This window comes from Patagioenas fasciata, chromosome 1 (genome assembly GCF_037038585.1).
Source record: "Patagioenas fasciata isolate bPatFas1 chromosome 1, bPatFas1.hap1, whole genome shotgun sequence".
NCBI lineage: Eukaryota > Metazoa > Chordata > Aves > Columbiformes > Columbidae > Patagioenas > Patagioenas fasciata.
The window spans coordinates 100,657,376-100,672,664 of NC_092520.1; the positions used below are offsets into that span (position 1 = coordinate 100,657,376).

The 15,289-nt window shown below is 36.9% G+C and overlaps 1 protein-coding gene across 2 annotated transcripts in view; it reads left to right on the forward strand.

The window, feature by feature from the left end:
• Nucleotides 1-10,653, forward strand: part of RPGR (retinitis pigmentosa GTPase regulator) — a 41,091-nt gene extending 30,438 nt beyond the window's left edge. For both annotated transcript variants that reach the window (XM_065859939.2, XM_071811976.1), the window contains 6 exons: nucleotides 55-179; nucleotides 1,282-1,464; nucleotides 2,351-2,516; nucleotides 3,851-3,957; nucleotides 5,255-5,320; nucleotides 6,372-10,653. In XM_065859939.2, coding sequence (XP_065716011.2) covers nucleotides 55-179; nucleotides 1,282-1,464; nucleotides 2,351-2,516; nucleotides 3,851-3,957; nucleotides 5,255-5,320; nucleotides 6,372-8,885 — 3,161 coding nt within the window. In that variant the 3' untranslated portion in view covers nucleotides 8,886-10,653. The remainder of the gene's footprint in view (nucleotides 1-54; nucleotides 180-1,281; nucleotides 1,465-2,350; nucleotides 2,517-3,850; nucleotides 3,958-5,254; nucleotides 5,321-6,371) is intronic.
• Nucleotides 10,654-15,289: the final 4,636 nt, after the last annotated feature.

A 15,289-nucleotide genomic window follows, 5' to 3' on the forward strand; every position in this document is an offset into this window, starting at 1 on the left:
GTTTTGTACTGTATCTTTGTTATTAATAAAATTAATTTTTTTTTCTGTGTACAGAGAATGGCCTCATGTTTACTTTTGGAGATGGACGACACGGCAAGTTAGGACTTGGAGAAGAGAATTATACAAATCAGTTTGATCCCACTTTATGTTATAATTTCCTGAGGTTCACAGTCCTTTTGGTAAAACTTTTGTTCATGCTTCTCAGATATCAAAACGTGTATATTTTTATGAAGCACGTTATTAATGAGAGTTGAAATCTCATTATATAATTATTTTTTTCTACAACATTTAATTGGTAGACAATACATATTGAAAGAAAAATGGAATTATATCTCATATTGCTAATTTACTTTGGCTTGGATTGCACACACAGACTGCTTTTTAGGGTTTTATTAAGTAGTATTATGCTGTAGTATTTTGGTCTGTAGAGCTGGTAATAACCTATAAAAATAAATATTTGTTGGTCTTAGATTGTTCGCAGTAGGAGGGAAACTAATATCTGTTCTGAAAGCACCAGAGCGACATCTTTTTAATGATTTTCTTAAGAAAATTTGAGGAGTTGCTTTCTTGAATCCAAATGGAATGAGAAAAGAGAAATACTCTTTTCCTTTAAGGACATTGTTTTCATCTGTTTCCTGAGGTGTTTAGGAAATAAATATTGCAGAATTGCTGGCATTCAAAAATGCAAGCATGACTCAGGATTGAGCAAAATTTGGGGCAAAGGTCTGTGGCTCACTTTTGTTTGTTTGCTGGACTTACATTTTAAGGAAGTTTTATCAGAAGTGGTAAGGGACTTAACCTTTTTAGGCATTTAACCCTCTGATCTGTATGCAATTATACTTCGCCTATTGAAGGGAATAGGACTTTGCATTATATTTTGTGGATTTTGTGATAAAATATCTAGATTTGTATCGCTGAAGTTACCAGTATTGCTCACATTTGACTTGTTTCAAAATAATTAGCTCAAATCTCTTCAATGTTAGTGGAAATACCTTAGCTTTCTTCTGTATCAATAATTTGACAGACCTATCTTGTGTTCTGTTCAATGCAAATATGTTGTATTTAAGTAAGAAGAAGATATAGACCACTAGTCATCAATACTTGTAATTATGTACTTTTATCTTCCTAACTTCAGTAGGACCTAAATTTGAAGCAATTTAACATCTCTTACTTTTATCATATTTTTCTAAGCATCTAAATCCCTAAAGATGATTTTAAGAAAAAGAGATCCTTGTACTGATACTTGCAGATGAAATAAGCAGACCTTTTTTGGTGCTGTAGGTTGCTTGTGGTGGTTGTCACATGCTAGTTTTTGCTGCTCCAAGACCTGAAGGATCTGAAGAATTACTCTTAGAAGATTTGAATGAGAGCCGTTTGACTGCTACTATCTCTGAAATGACTGGGGACTCACTACTCACAAACACCTTGCAACTAACATCAGCACGAATGCGGCGTCGAGAGAGGGTAAATTCAGAGCTGTTTAGAGTTGGCATACCTGTTTCAGGAAACAAAAAAACGCTTTTTAAACTAAAGTCACACATAAACCCAGCATACTCCCTAAAATATGTGTTTAATTTGAATGTATAAAAAGAAGAATGATAGCTGCCCTGGTCCCAAAACAGATGCAGGTAAAAGATAGGTATTGGTCAGATTTTACGTGTTTATTTCCACGAAGAAGACTCAAATTGCTTTTGTAATTTTTTTACTCTAAAATGTAGACCTCTTCCTTTTGACAAATATTTTAGAAGAATTAAAAGAGTAAAAAGAACCTGACTCTTTTTGGTGTTCCTTCTGAGTCCTTGAATAGAATAAACAAGTTCATAGTTTATATAATATCAAAGGGGAAAGTTTCACAGTCAGCTTAAAATGATCCTAAGAGTGTGTAGCTACTTAAAATAGAAGTTTCGTCTCTATCTCCACTAAACTTTCTGTGTGATTTCTTTAGCAGCACAATGAGTTGGATCATTTCACATACCTGTTTGAAAACTAACTCTACCACAAAACCACATTTATCTTGTAAAAATATATTGAAGCTGTGGATGGAGTAACTCAGTGTTATTTGGGAAACTATTATTTTCATTTTAAATAAAAATAAAAATTATTTGTATCCTTTTTCCATATTTTAGGCCTGTTTGAGACTATTGTGTAGAAACGACCTAAAATATCCTCCTATATCTCTCCACTTTTTATAAATAATTAAAATGGTCAAGAAATTTTGTTATGCTTTGCATACAAAGTTACAACACTGGATCATTAACTGAAGGAAAATACAAGTGTTAAGTGTGGGAGGTTGCTTATATTTTATTATTCTACTGTTATTCTCTATTATTTTTCTTTTAATCTTCTGAAGGAAAGGTCACCGGAACAGTTTATTCGAATGGCACGAAGTCTGCCTCCACTGGGAGAAAGCTGCTTAAATTCTTCATTGCCTGTGACTAGCAACACTAGCCCACTCTGTTTTTCTGCAACAAGTCTTCCTAAAGCTGAACCTATGAAAGACAGAGACCATGGAAAAGGTGAAGTGTCTCCCCATCTTGTTGCTGTTTTCGGAGAATTACCTAGTTTGGCTCTCATCATTCATAAAAAAATGCTCAGTTTGAACATCAAAGAAGGTTTAGGTTCAGTCTTATCTCAAGAGCTTCTGGCAGAATACAAACATGAAAGTTGAGAAATGCCTGCAAGAAATTGCCTCACACTTGGTTCATGTTTGGAAAATGTGCTTAGAGATTTAGAGGAGGGTTGAGTGAAAGAAAAACAACTTCTGAATTGTACCTGAGGTTCCTCAAGCCTGTAGAAATATGACTTCACAAAAATACTGGAAGATTAGTAACCACTTGCCCCATTTTCACAAAAAAAAAAAAAAAGAGTACAGGAAAAAAATTATTAGGAACAGCCATAAAGACACAGGAAGGCCTACAGGAGACCTTGGGTAAGAAAAGACGTCTGCTAATTCTTATAGGAGCTTTCTTCTTCATTTGGAAATGCAAAAGTACTTTTCACTCTCTGTTATCTAGGATAATAAGGATTTGCAATATTTTAGCTAATGCAAAAGCCTGGATAACAGTGGCACTGGTAGTGCTGGATTTTTGCACAGATTCTCTAGAGCAGTTTTGGACTTCATACGAATTCCTGAGCATGTGTGATTTCCTGGGAAGAGCAATGCTGAAGAGTACAGAATGCAGAGCTGCTGTGTAAAAATTAGCTCAGATTTATTGGACAGTTAAATCCAATTTGAAAGTAATTAATTCAGTTAGAATTAAGCTACCAGCATGTCCATTAGCATTTTTGGTTCCAGGAAAGCAATGCAGTGAGATTTGAAATGCCTTTAGACACTTCTGAGGCCTAAACCCTCAGGTTTTGTGCCATAATAAGCTGATCATACACCTGATTAATTTGATGTGAACCTGAAAATTACGTAAGTACATTTTTATGATGCTGCATTGGAGTTAAACTCACTGTCTCTTTATCCATGACACATATAATGTGCAATAGATTATAGATAATATGACTGCAGCTAATGTAGTCTAATTGGTACACTCTTATTAAAAAGATTATGCAAAAGCAGCTTTGTCCCATGTAATATTTATGCTTTCAAAGCCTGCAAAACTAGTCAGAGATCTACAGCCCACAGAGGCCAGATTGCTAAGTTACCTCTAATGTTAATACTGACGAAATGGGGGTGGAAGCATTTCTGCTGTGCTTTAGGCTGAGGGAGTGAGGAGTCTCAGGACTTCAGTCCTGTGTCAGTAAAATAGAGATAATCTGTGTTTTACAAGAGTGGGATGTTCTGTTTGCTATATATTACTCGTTCCTATGGTATTTGTTTACTTGCCCTTATTTTACCTTAAAGAAAAGAATCCTCAAAAAGATAAACCTGGTGAAGGCTCTGCTGAAGAAGATTCAGATAATGAAAATAATGACAGAAATCTTGGAGATACAACTGACATCCTAAATATGGTAATGTTTTCCACTAATGAATCCATCATTCAATCGTTTTTTTATGCAGCAGAAGAATAAAGCAGCTAAATAATATTTCGAGTTCCAGTACACAACTCCTGGCTAGCCTGAAATGTAATATGTGGCATCATGTACCAACATACTGTTACACAAGTGTGCATTTCATATCATCATTGTCCAATGCTTAAGTTTATTTTCATTTTCCAAGTAGTGTTGTAATATGAGACTGAAGCAGCCCCAAGTAGTGTAGTCCTTCGCCACAATTTAGCTCTGGATATCAGAAAGAAGAAGGATGCTGGATACCACACAGTGATCTTGATCTCTGGCTTTCCTCATCTTGATGATTTCCAAGAGAAAGTTGCAGGAAATGAAGCAGAGAGCTGTCTTTTCCTGTTCCTTTTCGTGTTCTCTCAGCAGATAGGGCATGTCCTGGCCTTAATGGAGTGCACTGGAAAAAGTGTTGGTTTTTGTCTTTTTTTAAACTTCAATGGAATGGAAACAAATGAGACTCTGTACTCAGCTCAGGATGTGTTGTCAGTTATGCTGGACAAGTTGCACATTTTACAAAAATTAGTACTTGTTGGTACTTATGGTACTTAGTAATTTAGCAATCTGTTAGTCCATACCATTTATTTAACAGTTATAAAACTTTATTTTAATTTACAATAAGAAAATTATTTTCAGATATGATGCACAACATGGCCATCATTAATTTACTGAGACATTATTGCACGCTTTTTGTGCTAGATTGCATTCTTCTTTTTGGTTTTGTATCCATTCTGAATCAATTGCAAAACATTTATCAGAATGAAACAGTAAATTTGAAAAAAGTCTGTCAGGAAAACTTGACAAAAATACAAAGAAAATTCCAAGGAAAATTTCTGCTATGTAATGTTTCTTTGAATGAGTTATTTCAAGGCTGTGGTATCAAACTGGTTGTTAAGTTGAACATTGTGATGACAAGGAAGTAAGGTCTTATATTTGTAGCCACAATTTCGCAGTGAGTGGAAGGTGGATCTAAAATGTGCTTGTGGGCTGTAAGAGAGATCATGTAGCTTTCAGTCTCTACAGACAGTTTCGATGTTGACATCTGAGCTGATTACCACTCTATAAGCAGTAAATGAGGGAGTGGAAGTGAAATAGGTGAGGTGAGTGATCATACATATTTGTCTCAACCTGAACTGTGCAATAAGACTAAAATGTTCCTATAATAGCTGTGTTTAGTAAAACTGGGCTTTGATGCTGCTGTCCCTATTAGTTATATATATTTTTTTAACAGAGATCTCATTTTTTGCAGACACATGCAATGAGATTGAATCCCAGTGACCAGTCCTTGAAATTATCACCACTCCAAAAACAAAAGGTACTGTAGCTAATTTTATTTATTTATTTATTTGTTTGTTTGTTTGTTTGTTTGTTGTTTGATGTTGAAAAGATCTAGAATTCTTGTATTATCCTTGTACTTTATTGTTTTGTTTGGAATTCTGAAAAAGCTAGGCAAATTTTGTAGGCCTCCTCTTGCTAATTCTCTGAATATACATGAGGTAAAATTCTAAGCAGCTGACTGAAGTCAGGGAGAATTTGTGCAGACACATAGAACTCCTCATATCCAGCATAGTTTGAGATGAGAATATATAATATTTCAGCAGTTTCAGGAGCAACGGACTATCATATACACTTTGTAGCTTAATCTTATACTATACATTTGTACTGGTTTGTTGATATTAAAATATTTTAATTGACTTCTAGGACACAATGTAAGTAAGGATTTTATATACAGATATTCACCATGGAGTATATCTAGAGGAGCAATAACACTGGCTTTAATTATGAGATTAAAATACTTATGTATTATCTTTCTGTTGCACTCCTAAAGTGATCCCACCATTTCAGCATGTGGTATATATAATTTTATTTTATATTTTAAAAATTAATCTGTAGAGTTTGTTAAACAAGTGTAAAATTTAAAGCAGAAGACAACAGATATTTGAATTTAATAGAAATAACGTAACGGCGAGTGTATCAGAAGATTGCCCAAGGGGAAAGGTGGAGGAAGGTGTAAGAGAACTGTAGTTCTTTTCTTCTGTTCGCACAACCGCACACATTGCATATGCTCTAACTTATGGGACATGATTCTGGCTGCACAGTTTTATTGTGTTTACTTTGAATGCTTGGATAGTGAAAAAGGTGTAGTAGTACATTTGCCATCAACAGAACGTTACATTCTTCTACTATGTGCACTTGTATATCCATTACATGTTAAATACTCTACCTTCTATGCTATCTTTTAGTCACCTCACACAAATTGGTTTTTTTCTTGTTCAGATGTTTTTGTAACCTTTTTTCTTTTGCTGTCATTTGTCCTTAATGCTTTCCTTCTTTCTTTTTAATTTTCTGCTTCTCATGTGGAATAGAAGAACAATAAAAATGTGAAACTGAAAGGAGATGGTAAGGGTGGGCTGAAAAACAAGGATTCTGATTTCATGAAGGAGGGCTCAAAATCAGACTTTGGCTCTTTACAAAAGCAGTCTTCACTTTCAGAGCTACCAGAACAAGATTTAGAAAAAAGTAGTGCCTTTGTAGGGAAGCCTGTGGCCAAAAAAAATACAACGAAAGGTAAATCTGAACATTCACAAAGTGCTAGTACTTTGAAAAGTGGTGTTCAACGAATTACTAGGGACAAATGCAGATTAGTGAAAAAGGAAAAAGAACATGTGGAAAATCCAGAATTTGTCAAAGAGGGTGTAACTTTCAATCTTCCCACTGAAAAACAAACTCTGACTGAAAAAACAAACTCTTCCAATAAAAAGTCAAAAGCTTTTAAATCTAAGCAATCGCTTAAAATAGATGTACTTCCTTCTGTGTCCAGGGATCAGCCCCAGACTGATTTGTTAATTGTACAAAAATACAGTCCTGTTAAAAAGCAAGGTAGTCAAGATGCAATAGAAAGTCAAAACAAAATAAAGGATGTTGTTGAAGAATCTGATAAATGTGAAAGAATATGCGTCAGAGGAGACGAAGGTAGTAACGAGCAGAAAGGGTTTAAAAGAAAGGATCCGTTTTTGAAACAAATAGCTGTAACTATGTCGTCATCTTCAACTGAGGAAAGTAGTAATGATCTTGCAAAATACAGGTATAAGAGTAGGGGAAAAGAAGAGGACTACTATAAAGGCAGAGAGGTCCAGAAGGCAATGAAAACAGTAGAAAAAGTAAAAGATGTGGACTTAGAAAAAGAAGACAGTGAAACTGAGGAGATGGAAGCTCCAAAAAATGAGAACGACTGTGTTGGAGAGACTGATATAAAAAGCCCAAATGAAGAAGAAACAAACACTGAAGCTAAATCTGATGAAGACAGAGAGTTAGAAATTAAGAATGAGGAGGAATCTAATCAAGAGCAGGAGAGTGAAGTCAGTGAAAAGGGTGAAAGTGGAAAAGAAAAACCACATGAAACAGTTGAGAGTGAAGGTGAACTAGGGGAGGAAGAAGAAGAGAGTGAGGTTAAAGACAGAGATGAAGTTTCAGTAGAAAGAGATGAAGACAAAGAGGAAAAAGATAATGAGGAAGAAAGTGCAAGAGAGGAATCACAGGCTGAAAGAGACACTGAGAATGAGGGTGCAGAAGAGGTTGAAGAGATTAATCAGGAAGAAGGTAAAGAGCAAGGAGATGAGGAAGGCAGGGTGATGGAGGAAGAAGAAAAGCTGAATGAGGGAGAAAAGGAGGATATGGAGGAGGAAGAGGAGTATGCAAAAGAGGAAAACACTGAAAAAGAAAAGGAGGAGCATGTTAAAAGTGAGGGAAGAGATGAGTGTGAGGAAAGAGGTGAAGATACAGAGGGGGAGGAAGAAAAAGAGGTGGAGGCAGAAGAGGAAGGAAATGATGAGAAGGAAAATGAAGGAGAAAACAAAGAAGAGGAGAACGAAAAAGACAGAGAGGGTGAAGAGGAGGAGTTAGAAGAATCATTGGCAGGGAGGGAAGAAGAAGAGGTATCCAAAGAAGAACAGGAAGAGGAAGATGCAAATAGGAAGACTACGGAGGTGGAAGAAGAAGGAGAAGAGGAGGAGGATGAAGTGGAAGAAGAAGGAGAAGAGGAGGAGGATGAAGTGGAAGAAAAAAGAGAAGATGAGGAGGAGGAGGAAGAGGAAGGAGCAAAGGGAGAAGCAGATGGGGAGGAGGGGGAAGAAGATAAAAACAAGGAAGAAGAGGAGTGGGAAAATGAAGAAGAGCAAGGGGAAGAAGAAGATGAAGAAGAGGGACCAGGGGTAGAAGAAGATGAGGGAGCAGGGGAGGAAGAAGAGGGAGTTGAAGAAGATGAGGGAAAAGAGGGACTAGAAGAAGAAGAGGGAGAAGAAGAGGAAGAGGGAGGGGAGGAAGAAGAAGAGGGAGAAAAAGAGGAAGAGGGAGGGGAGGAAGAAGAAGGGGAAGAGCGAGAGGAGGAACAAGAAGGAGAAGAGGGAGAGGAAGAACAAGAAGGGGAAGAGGAAGAGGAGGAACAAGAAGGGGAAGAAGAAGAGGAAGAGGAGGAACAAGAAGGGGAAGAAGAAGAGGAAGAGGGAGGAGAGGAACAAGAAGGGGAAGAGGGAGAGGAGGAACAAGAAGGGGAAGAGGGAGAGGAGGAACAAGAAGGAAAAGAGGAAGAGGGGGAAGAAGGAGAAGAGGAGGAAGAGGATGTGGGAGAGGAGGAAGAAGAGGATGAAGGAGAGGACGAAGAAGTCGTGGAAGAAGAAAAATCAAAAGATAAAAGGAAAAATTTTAGTAATAAGCTTCCTGAGAAGAAAAGCAAAACCAGGAAGCCAGAGAAGACAAGAAGTGCTGCTTTCCCAAACAACTCTAAACAAAGAATGAAGTCTAAACAGCATGTAGCAAATGGTTTACATAATTCAGAACAATTTTGGAACAATGTGCTACCTCATTATTTAACACTCAAGTAGCATAGACTGCTGGAGATGCATTTTAAGCCTATTCAGGAAACTTCAATGCTATGGCAGATTGATTTTTATCACTTAATTTTTTTTTAATGTAGTCAAAATATGTTATTATGCATATGCCGGAAGTGCCAATTTATTGACAAACACTCTCAAAAATGTTTAGATTTGGGAAGCCTCTATGAGAGAAATCATATAAATCGTTGATACAGTCATTTGCACAATCATGTTTATCACATATGACACAGATTTTTAAAAATAATTGCTGAGGAGGCAAAATGTGTTTGCCTCTTAATTAAATTATAGTGTCATGATGACAACATGAATTATACATTGTAACAGTGTGATCTGCTTTGCCTTTGGATCAGATTTCTCGAGGTAATACATCAATTTTCATTGCAGGATAGCTGACTTGTTAATGTGCCTTCTATGAAAGGAACCTCAGTAAGTTATCAAAGATAGATATTTTTAAATTCATTCCCCCTGCTTTTCTTCTGTCCATATATTGGTAAAACGTTAGAGTGTTCAGCATAAATTATATAAATGGTCAGTTGCCAAATTTACATGAGTCAGTAGATATGAGGTAAATGGCAATACAAGCCTCAGTAAATGGTGGCCTCGGCTGTTTTGAAGGCCTTAACATTGACTTCTTGTTTTGGTGTCAGCACACAATTGTGTTCAAAAAGACAAATACTAGCCTCAGAATCTGGCCGAGATTACATTAGAGTCAGAATGCATCTGTTGAGGCATAATTTTTGGCTATTGCATTTGGCAATTAGAAAAAATGAAGAATTTGAAAATACACACCTGTAAAACATTATTTGCTTGTGTATACTGTGCAATAAACAAAAGATTCAATATCTGCCTACAAAAGACTGAATTAAATTACTTATCTAACTCTAAGGTTCTCAAGGAGGGGAATATGCTTGTTGCAACATGAAGTCTATATAATGTTTTCAGGATCCAAGCCTAAACTTCTCCTCATTGGAGGAGATTTGTATATTTCCCTCCAAAAATTATATCTGTGATCTCCAAAAAGAGGATGTTGTAATAAACCAAGAAGTCAGATGGAATAGTAGAGAAGATGGCATGAAAGTCTAAATTCTTTTTGAGAAAGACAAAGTATGTTAGTGCTTCTGGAGTTTCCTTAAAGTATGTAAACAAATGCTGCAAATTATTTTTGTGACTTCAGAAGATATTGCATAACTGTTTCAAGCGTTAGTGGTTGAACTGGCAAAAGAAGGGATACGGACTCATCATACAGTGTTGTTACTTAAATACTGTGGGTGATCAGAGAAATTTTTGTAAACAGATCTCAGTATTGCCGTTCTCTAGAAAAATAGCTATTTAAGTCCTAGTTGAAAATGAAGGCAGGAGAAGAAAGGAGTCAGAATGAATAAATGTAATTCAATAAAGGTGTTAATAGAATAAATAATGTTAATAGAATAAGTAATGTTAATAGAATCCATACTTATGTTAAGATTATGAAACATTTTTAATGTTGTTTTGTAAGATACTGACATTAAACTCTCTTTGACACAATGTCTCCAGAATTTCTTTTCTAAGAAGACTATAGTAGATCAATAGTTTGCCAGAAGATTCTAGTTCAGCTCGATCCTTCTTACCTCAGTCACCCCTTCCATACACCGCATTTGAATGTGCCGTATGCCCTAACCATAGCAAAAAGTTAGTCTGGTGGCTGTATTTCGTCCCTGTGAAATTTGTTTCAAGCCTTGGGATTTTCTGGAATATATTGTCTTGACATCAGCATGTGTAAGTCTTTGGGAAAGGGTAAGTATCCTCATATTCTGGTAGAGTGGAATCTTTTGACAGTTCAATGGACTTCCCAAGAAAACAACTCTCTGTAACAACGAAGTCCTCCGTTATGTACCAGAAGTGCTGCATTATCACAGATCTGCTGTGAAAATATTTGCTTTTGAAACTAAGTGGAGCTAAGCTGTGTTATTTTGTCTTTCTTAGGAAACATTAGGATGCTACTGTGATTAAATTTAGAGTAATATTGAAAAGTATTTTTATAGGCCTAAAACCATGTTTCTTGGATAGGACATCCACTTATTTGTGATTCTGAAATTCAACTCTGGAAGAAAACTGTGCTCTTAAAAAAAATATTCTGTCATTTCTTTTAAAAATATTTCTTAGAGAGAGGGGGGGAAAAAGTGAGAGCACTTTGAAGCAAGTGATTTCCAGTTCCCCATAGGAATGGCTCTTCCTTTACTGTTTGGCTGATGCTTTTAATGTAAATCCTTAGGCAAATGGGAACCATTTGTTGTTCCTCTCTTAACATGTGCTGATAGCATAAGGCTTCCCAGGAGAGTAAAGGAAACCAAGTTATGGGCATCTCCTCTGCTTTGTTTTGTCTGGATGAAAATTCATTTAATTGAGAACCGATTTTACATTGTTTTGTGGATCATTCTTGTGGTAGGGGAGAGGCAGAGCATTGCTCCAGCACTTCTAGGGTTTTCCACAGAATCGTTACATAAATTGTACACTGTGCCAATGTTTCTGGGCTTTGGGGGGACTTTTGGAACTCCATTAGTGTAACGAGTGGAATTTTATTTAGTTTGACTCATACTGGTTTATAAAGTTTGGTACTTGTGGTTTTGTGGATATTCAGTATGTCCTCAGTATTTATTCTGGGATACAAAAAGATTTAAGTGCAGTACTTAAGCAACATGGCAGAAGTACTGGACTAATTTTTAGTAGAGAAAAAAATTCCTTCAACACAGGGAGAAACAACAGGCAACTGCTCAGACCAAAGGTCTGTCTAGTTCAGTATTTTTTTTCTACCCATGACTACTGATGAATGCGTGGCAAAAAACCAAAACCAACCAAACAAATAAAAACACTAACAAACAAAACAACCAGCAAACAAAACCCACAAGAATAGAGCAAACATGTAGCGTTACTTCTCCTGTGTAAATATTCAGTATACCAGTATATTCACTATATTCAACAACCTGTGGTTCAGGAGATGTGTTTATTGTATTTAATAGCCACTTTTTTTCCATTAATTGCTTTCAGTCAGTTTTTAACCCATTTTATCATCCAGTGTGTGTTTTGGCAAATGATTCTTAGATTACAAGTTATTTGAAGAAGTAACTCCTTTTTTTTGTCTTGAATCTGTCTTTTGGTACCTTCATTTGACATCTGAATGTTCTTGTATTAGAAAAAAGGGCATTTATTCCCTCTTCATTATTTATTCCTTCTGCATTATTGATTCCCTCATGATTGTCACACCAAAAAACTGTTCAGCTATGTGGTTTAAATCAAATAAAGATCGAGCTGCTTTGCTGATTTATTAGTAACAGTTAACTAGCAATCAACCAACTACACATTCAAGATCAAGAACTGCAATACAGTGTGGTTAAATACTCTAAAACATATGATAGTGATAAGAGGCAGAGCATCTTTGTTGATGCAAACTGAATTGTTTCTTAGTACCTATAGGCTGGATTTATCAACTATGTACTCACCTGAACTTCTGTGTATTGTCTTTAATTTTATAATGAATATTATGGGAAGCAGAATCATGCTTAGAAATAACTGCATCTTTAGACAAAATAATGTTGTCAGATCTGTAAAAAAGGCAAAAAAAGGGCAACAGAAATGTAAAAGGGCAAATAATTCTTAACTCATTTCTAAACATACAACTCCAATAATGGACAGTGTTTAGTACTGTGGCATTTGATGAGCAACTGAGCAGATATTTTGCTTGCACAAATGACAAACCTATAGTTTTGTCCTCAGTTAAGTTCTGAGTATGTTCGTGATCTGAAGTCACTCACTGAATTGTAACATTTTTGTACACTTATTCATGTTTTAAATGTAGAGAAGAGAGGTTTGCTTTTGCATATTGAAAGGATTTTTAAGAGGTAGCTTTGGTGTCAGAAAAATGCATTGCTGAGAGCTACAGAAGCTTTATTTTTCTATTCAAAAAAAAAAAAAAGAAAAAAAAGGAAGTACACTTAATCACTGTCTTTTTTAAGGATTTGTGATAGTGCCCATTGCCTCTTTGCTTGGCAACATCATGCTATAATAATTTAAAGAAGTATTAATACTGTTATCTTGGTTCCAGTATAAGTTGGGGAATGACCTATTAGAGAGCAGTGTAGGGGAAAGGGACCTGGGGGTCCTGGTGGACAGCAGAATGACCATGAGCCAGCACTGTGCCCTTGTGGCCAGGAAGGCCAATGGCATCCTCGGATGTATTAGAAGGGGGATGGTTAGTAGGTCAAGAGAGGTTCTCCTTCCCCTCTACTCTGCCCTGGTGAGACCACATCTGGAATATTGTGTCCAGTTCTGGGCCCCTCAGTTCAAGAAGGACAGGGAACTGCTGGAGAGAGTCCAGTGCAGGGCAACAAAGATGATTAAGGGAGTGGAGCATCTCCCTTATGAAGAAGGGCTGAGGGAGCTGGGTCTCTTTAGCTTGGAGAAGAGGAGACTGAGGGGTGACCGCATTAATGTTTACAGATATATAAAGGGTGAGTGTCACGAGGATGGAGCCAGGCTCTTCTTGGTGACAACCAGTGGTAGGACAAGGGGTAATGGGTACAAACTGGAATAAAAGAGATTCCACATAAATTTGAGAAGAAACCTCTTCTCAGTGAGGGTATCAGAACACTGGAGCAGGCTGCCCAGGGGTGTGTGGAGTCTCCTACTCTGGAGATATTCAAAACCTGCCTGGACACCTTCCTGTGTAACCTCATCTAAGTGTTCCTGCTCTGGCAGGGGGATTGGACTAGATGATCTTTTGAGGTCCTTCCAATCCCTAACATTCTGTGATTCTGTGATAGTTATGAAAACATTTATTATCAGGGCCCCGAAATGTTAAGTGTAAAGATATTTACCATTCTGTCTTTCATAAATGTCCCAGCACTGAAAAATCAGACGTGACTCTTTGCTTTTTCTGTCTGAGGTAGACTGCAGGGCAAGCTGCTGGAATGTCCCAGGTTCGGTGTTGTGGGTTTAGAGCTTTGTAATTTCTCATGTGTATGTCACCTTTCACATCGAGTTGCATTTGTGGTTTGTGTGAAATGTTAAGTATTTGTGGTTTCATCTTCAGAATGTGAGAAAGAGCTAAACAAAAGTAGTTCTTAGCAGAATTTTATATTAAACAAAGACTTTATCTGCACCTATACTTTTAAGGATATAGATCACAGTAGCATTGAAGCATAATATTTCCCATTCCCTGTCTACCTATGATAATACAAGAGACTGTGCTGTGCTACTCAACTGGAAACTCAACAATAATCACCAGTCAACTGTGATTTGGGAATTGCGAGCTGCCCTGGCAGAGGCTGGCCTGCTTACATGAGTGTAAAATACTTACTGTCATTCTGTCCAGCATCTCGCCAAGGCACAAAACAACTCTCATGATTAGAAACACAGCAGCAGAAGAACTGCAATATTTTACCTGTTTTACTATGCGCTTCATTTTCACCTCTGAGGAGTAAAGCAACAAAGCAAACCTGCATGTGTCCTACATCAAGACTAGCTGGGTTAGCACTTTCGCAAGTACCAGCATGATGTGGAGAAGAATTGCACGGGGAAGCTGGTGAGACTTGTGTTACTAAATTGGGTGTGCCTTGAAAAATCCACCCATACAAGATGAGAATGAGTTTAATGTTTATGGGTGGTTGTACAGCAACTGCTGCTTTTACATCAGATGGTGGGTCTCCCCTGAGAGACCCACTCTTGCAGGCTGGGGAGATTTTAGCAGTGACCCATGGGGTGTCCTTTTCAGGAATGTACGGAGAACAGAGAATCTTGAAGAACTTCCCTGCATGCGGTGGTGTTATTGGTGAAAATTTGCTTTTATCCATATTTTTATCTAAGCACTGAGTAATAGCCAGCATGATGAAGGCAGGATTTCAACAAAAGCACAGGACTTTGGAGAGACATGCAATACTCTAAGCTATGTGGCATAATAAAAGCAGAAAGTAGTGACTGTCCTCGTTCACTTGCAAATACGTGGGAGCTGCATGACAAACTCCAGATGCTAAAGCTTTTTTCTATAAGAATTCGGAAAAAATGCACATACTGCATCCAAGTGTGGGCTAATATTCCCAAGTTCATTTTTCTCTGTATCTGTTAGTGTTAAGAACTCTTTTTGTATGCAGCATAATATCTTCCAGAGACACGCTGAGTTTTTGAGAGAACATCAACATATTTTGATTTGGAGTCGCTCGTTATATTTCATCTGTTTTGCTTAAGTGCCCAGGAGTTATTTTGTTATGCTATTTCCAAGTGACTGAATATTAAAGGATATTTATGTTACTCTGTAAAATAGTTCATGAGAGATTATACTTGATGTAAATAGCCTCCAACTTGTTTTGTGATTCTTCACAAAACACCATGAAAAATTCTTTGTAGTTCTGTAGAGGTTTTAT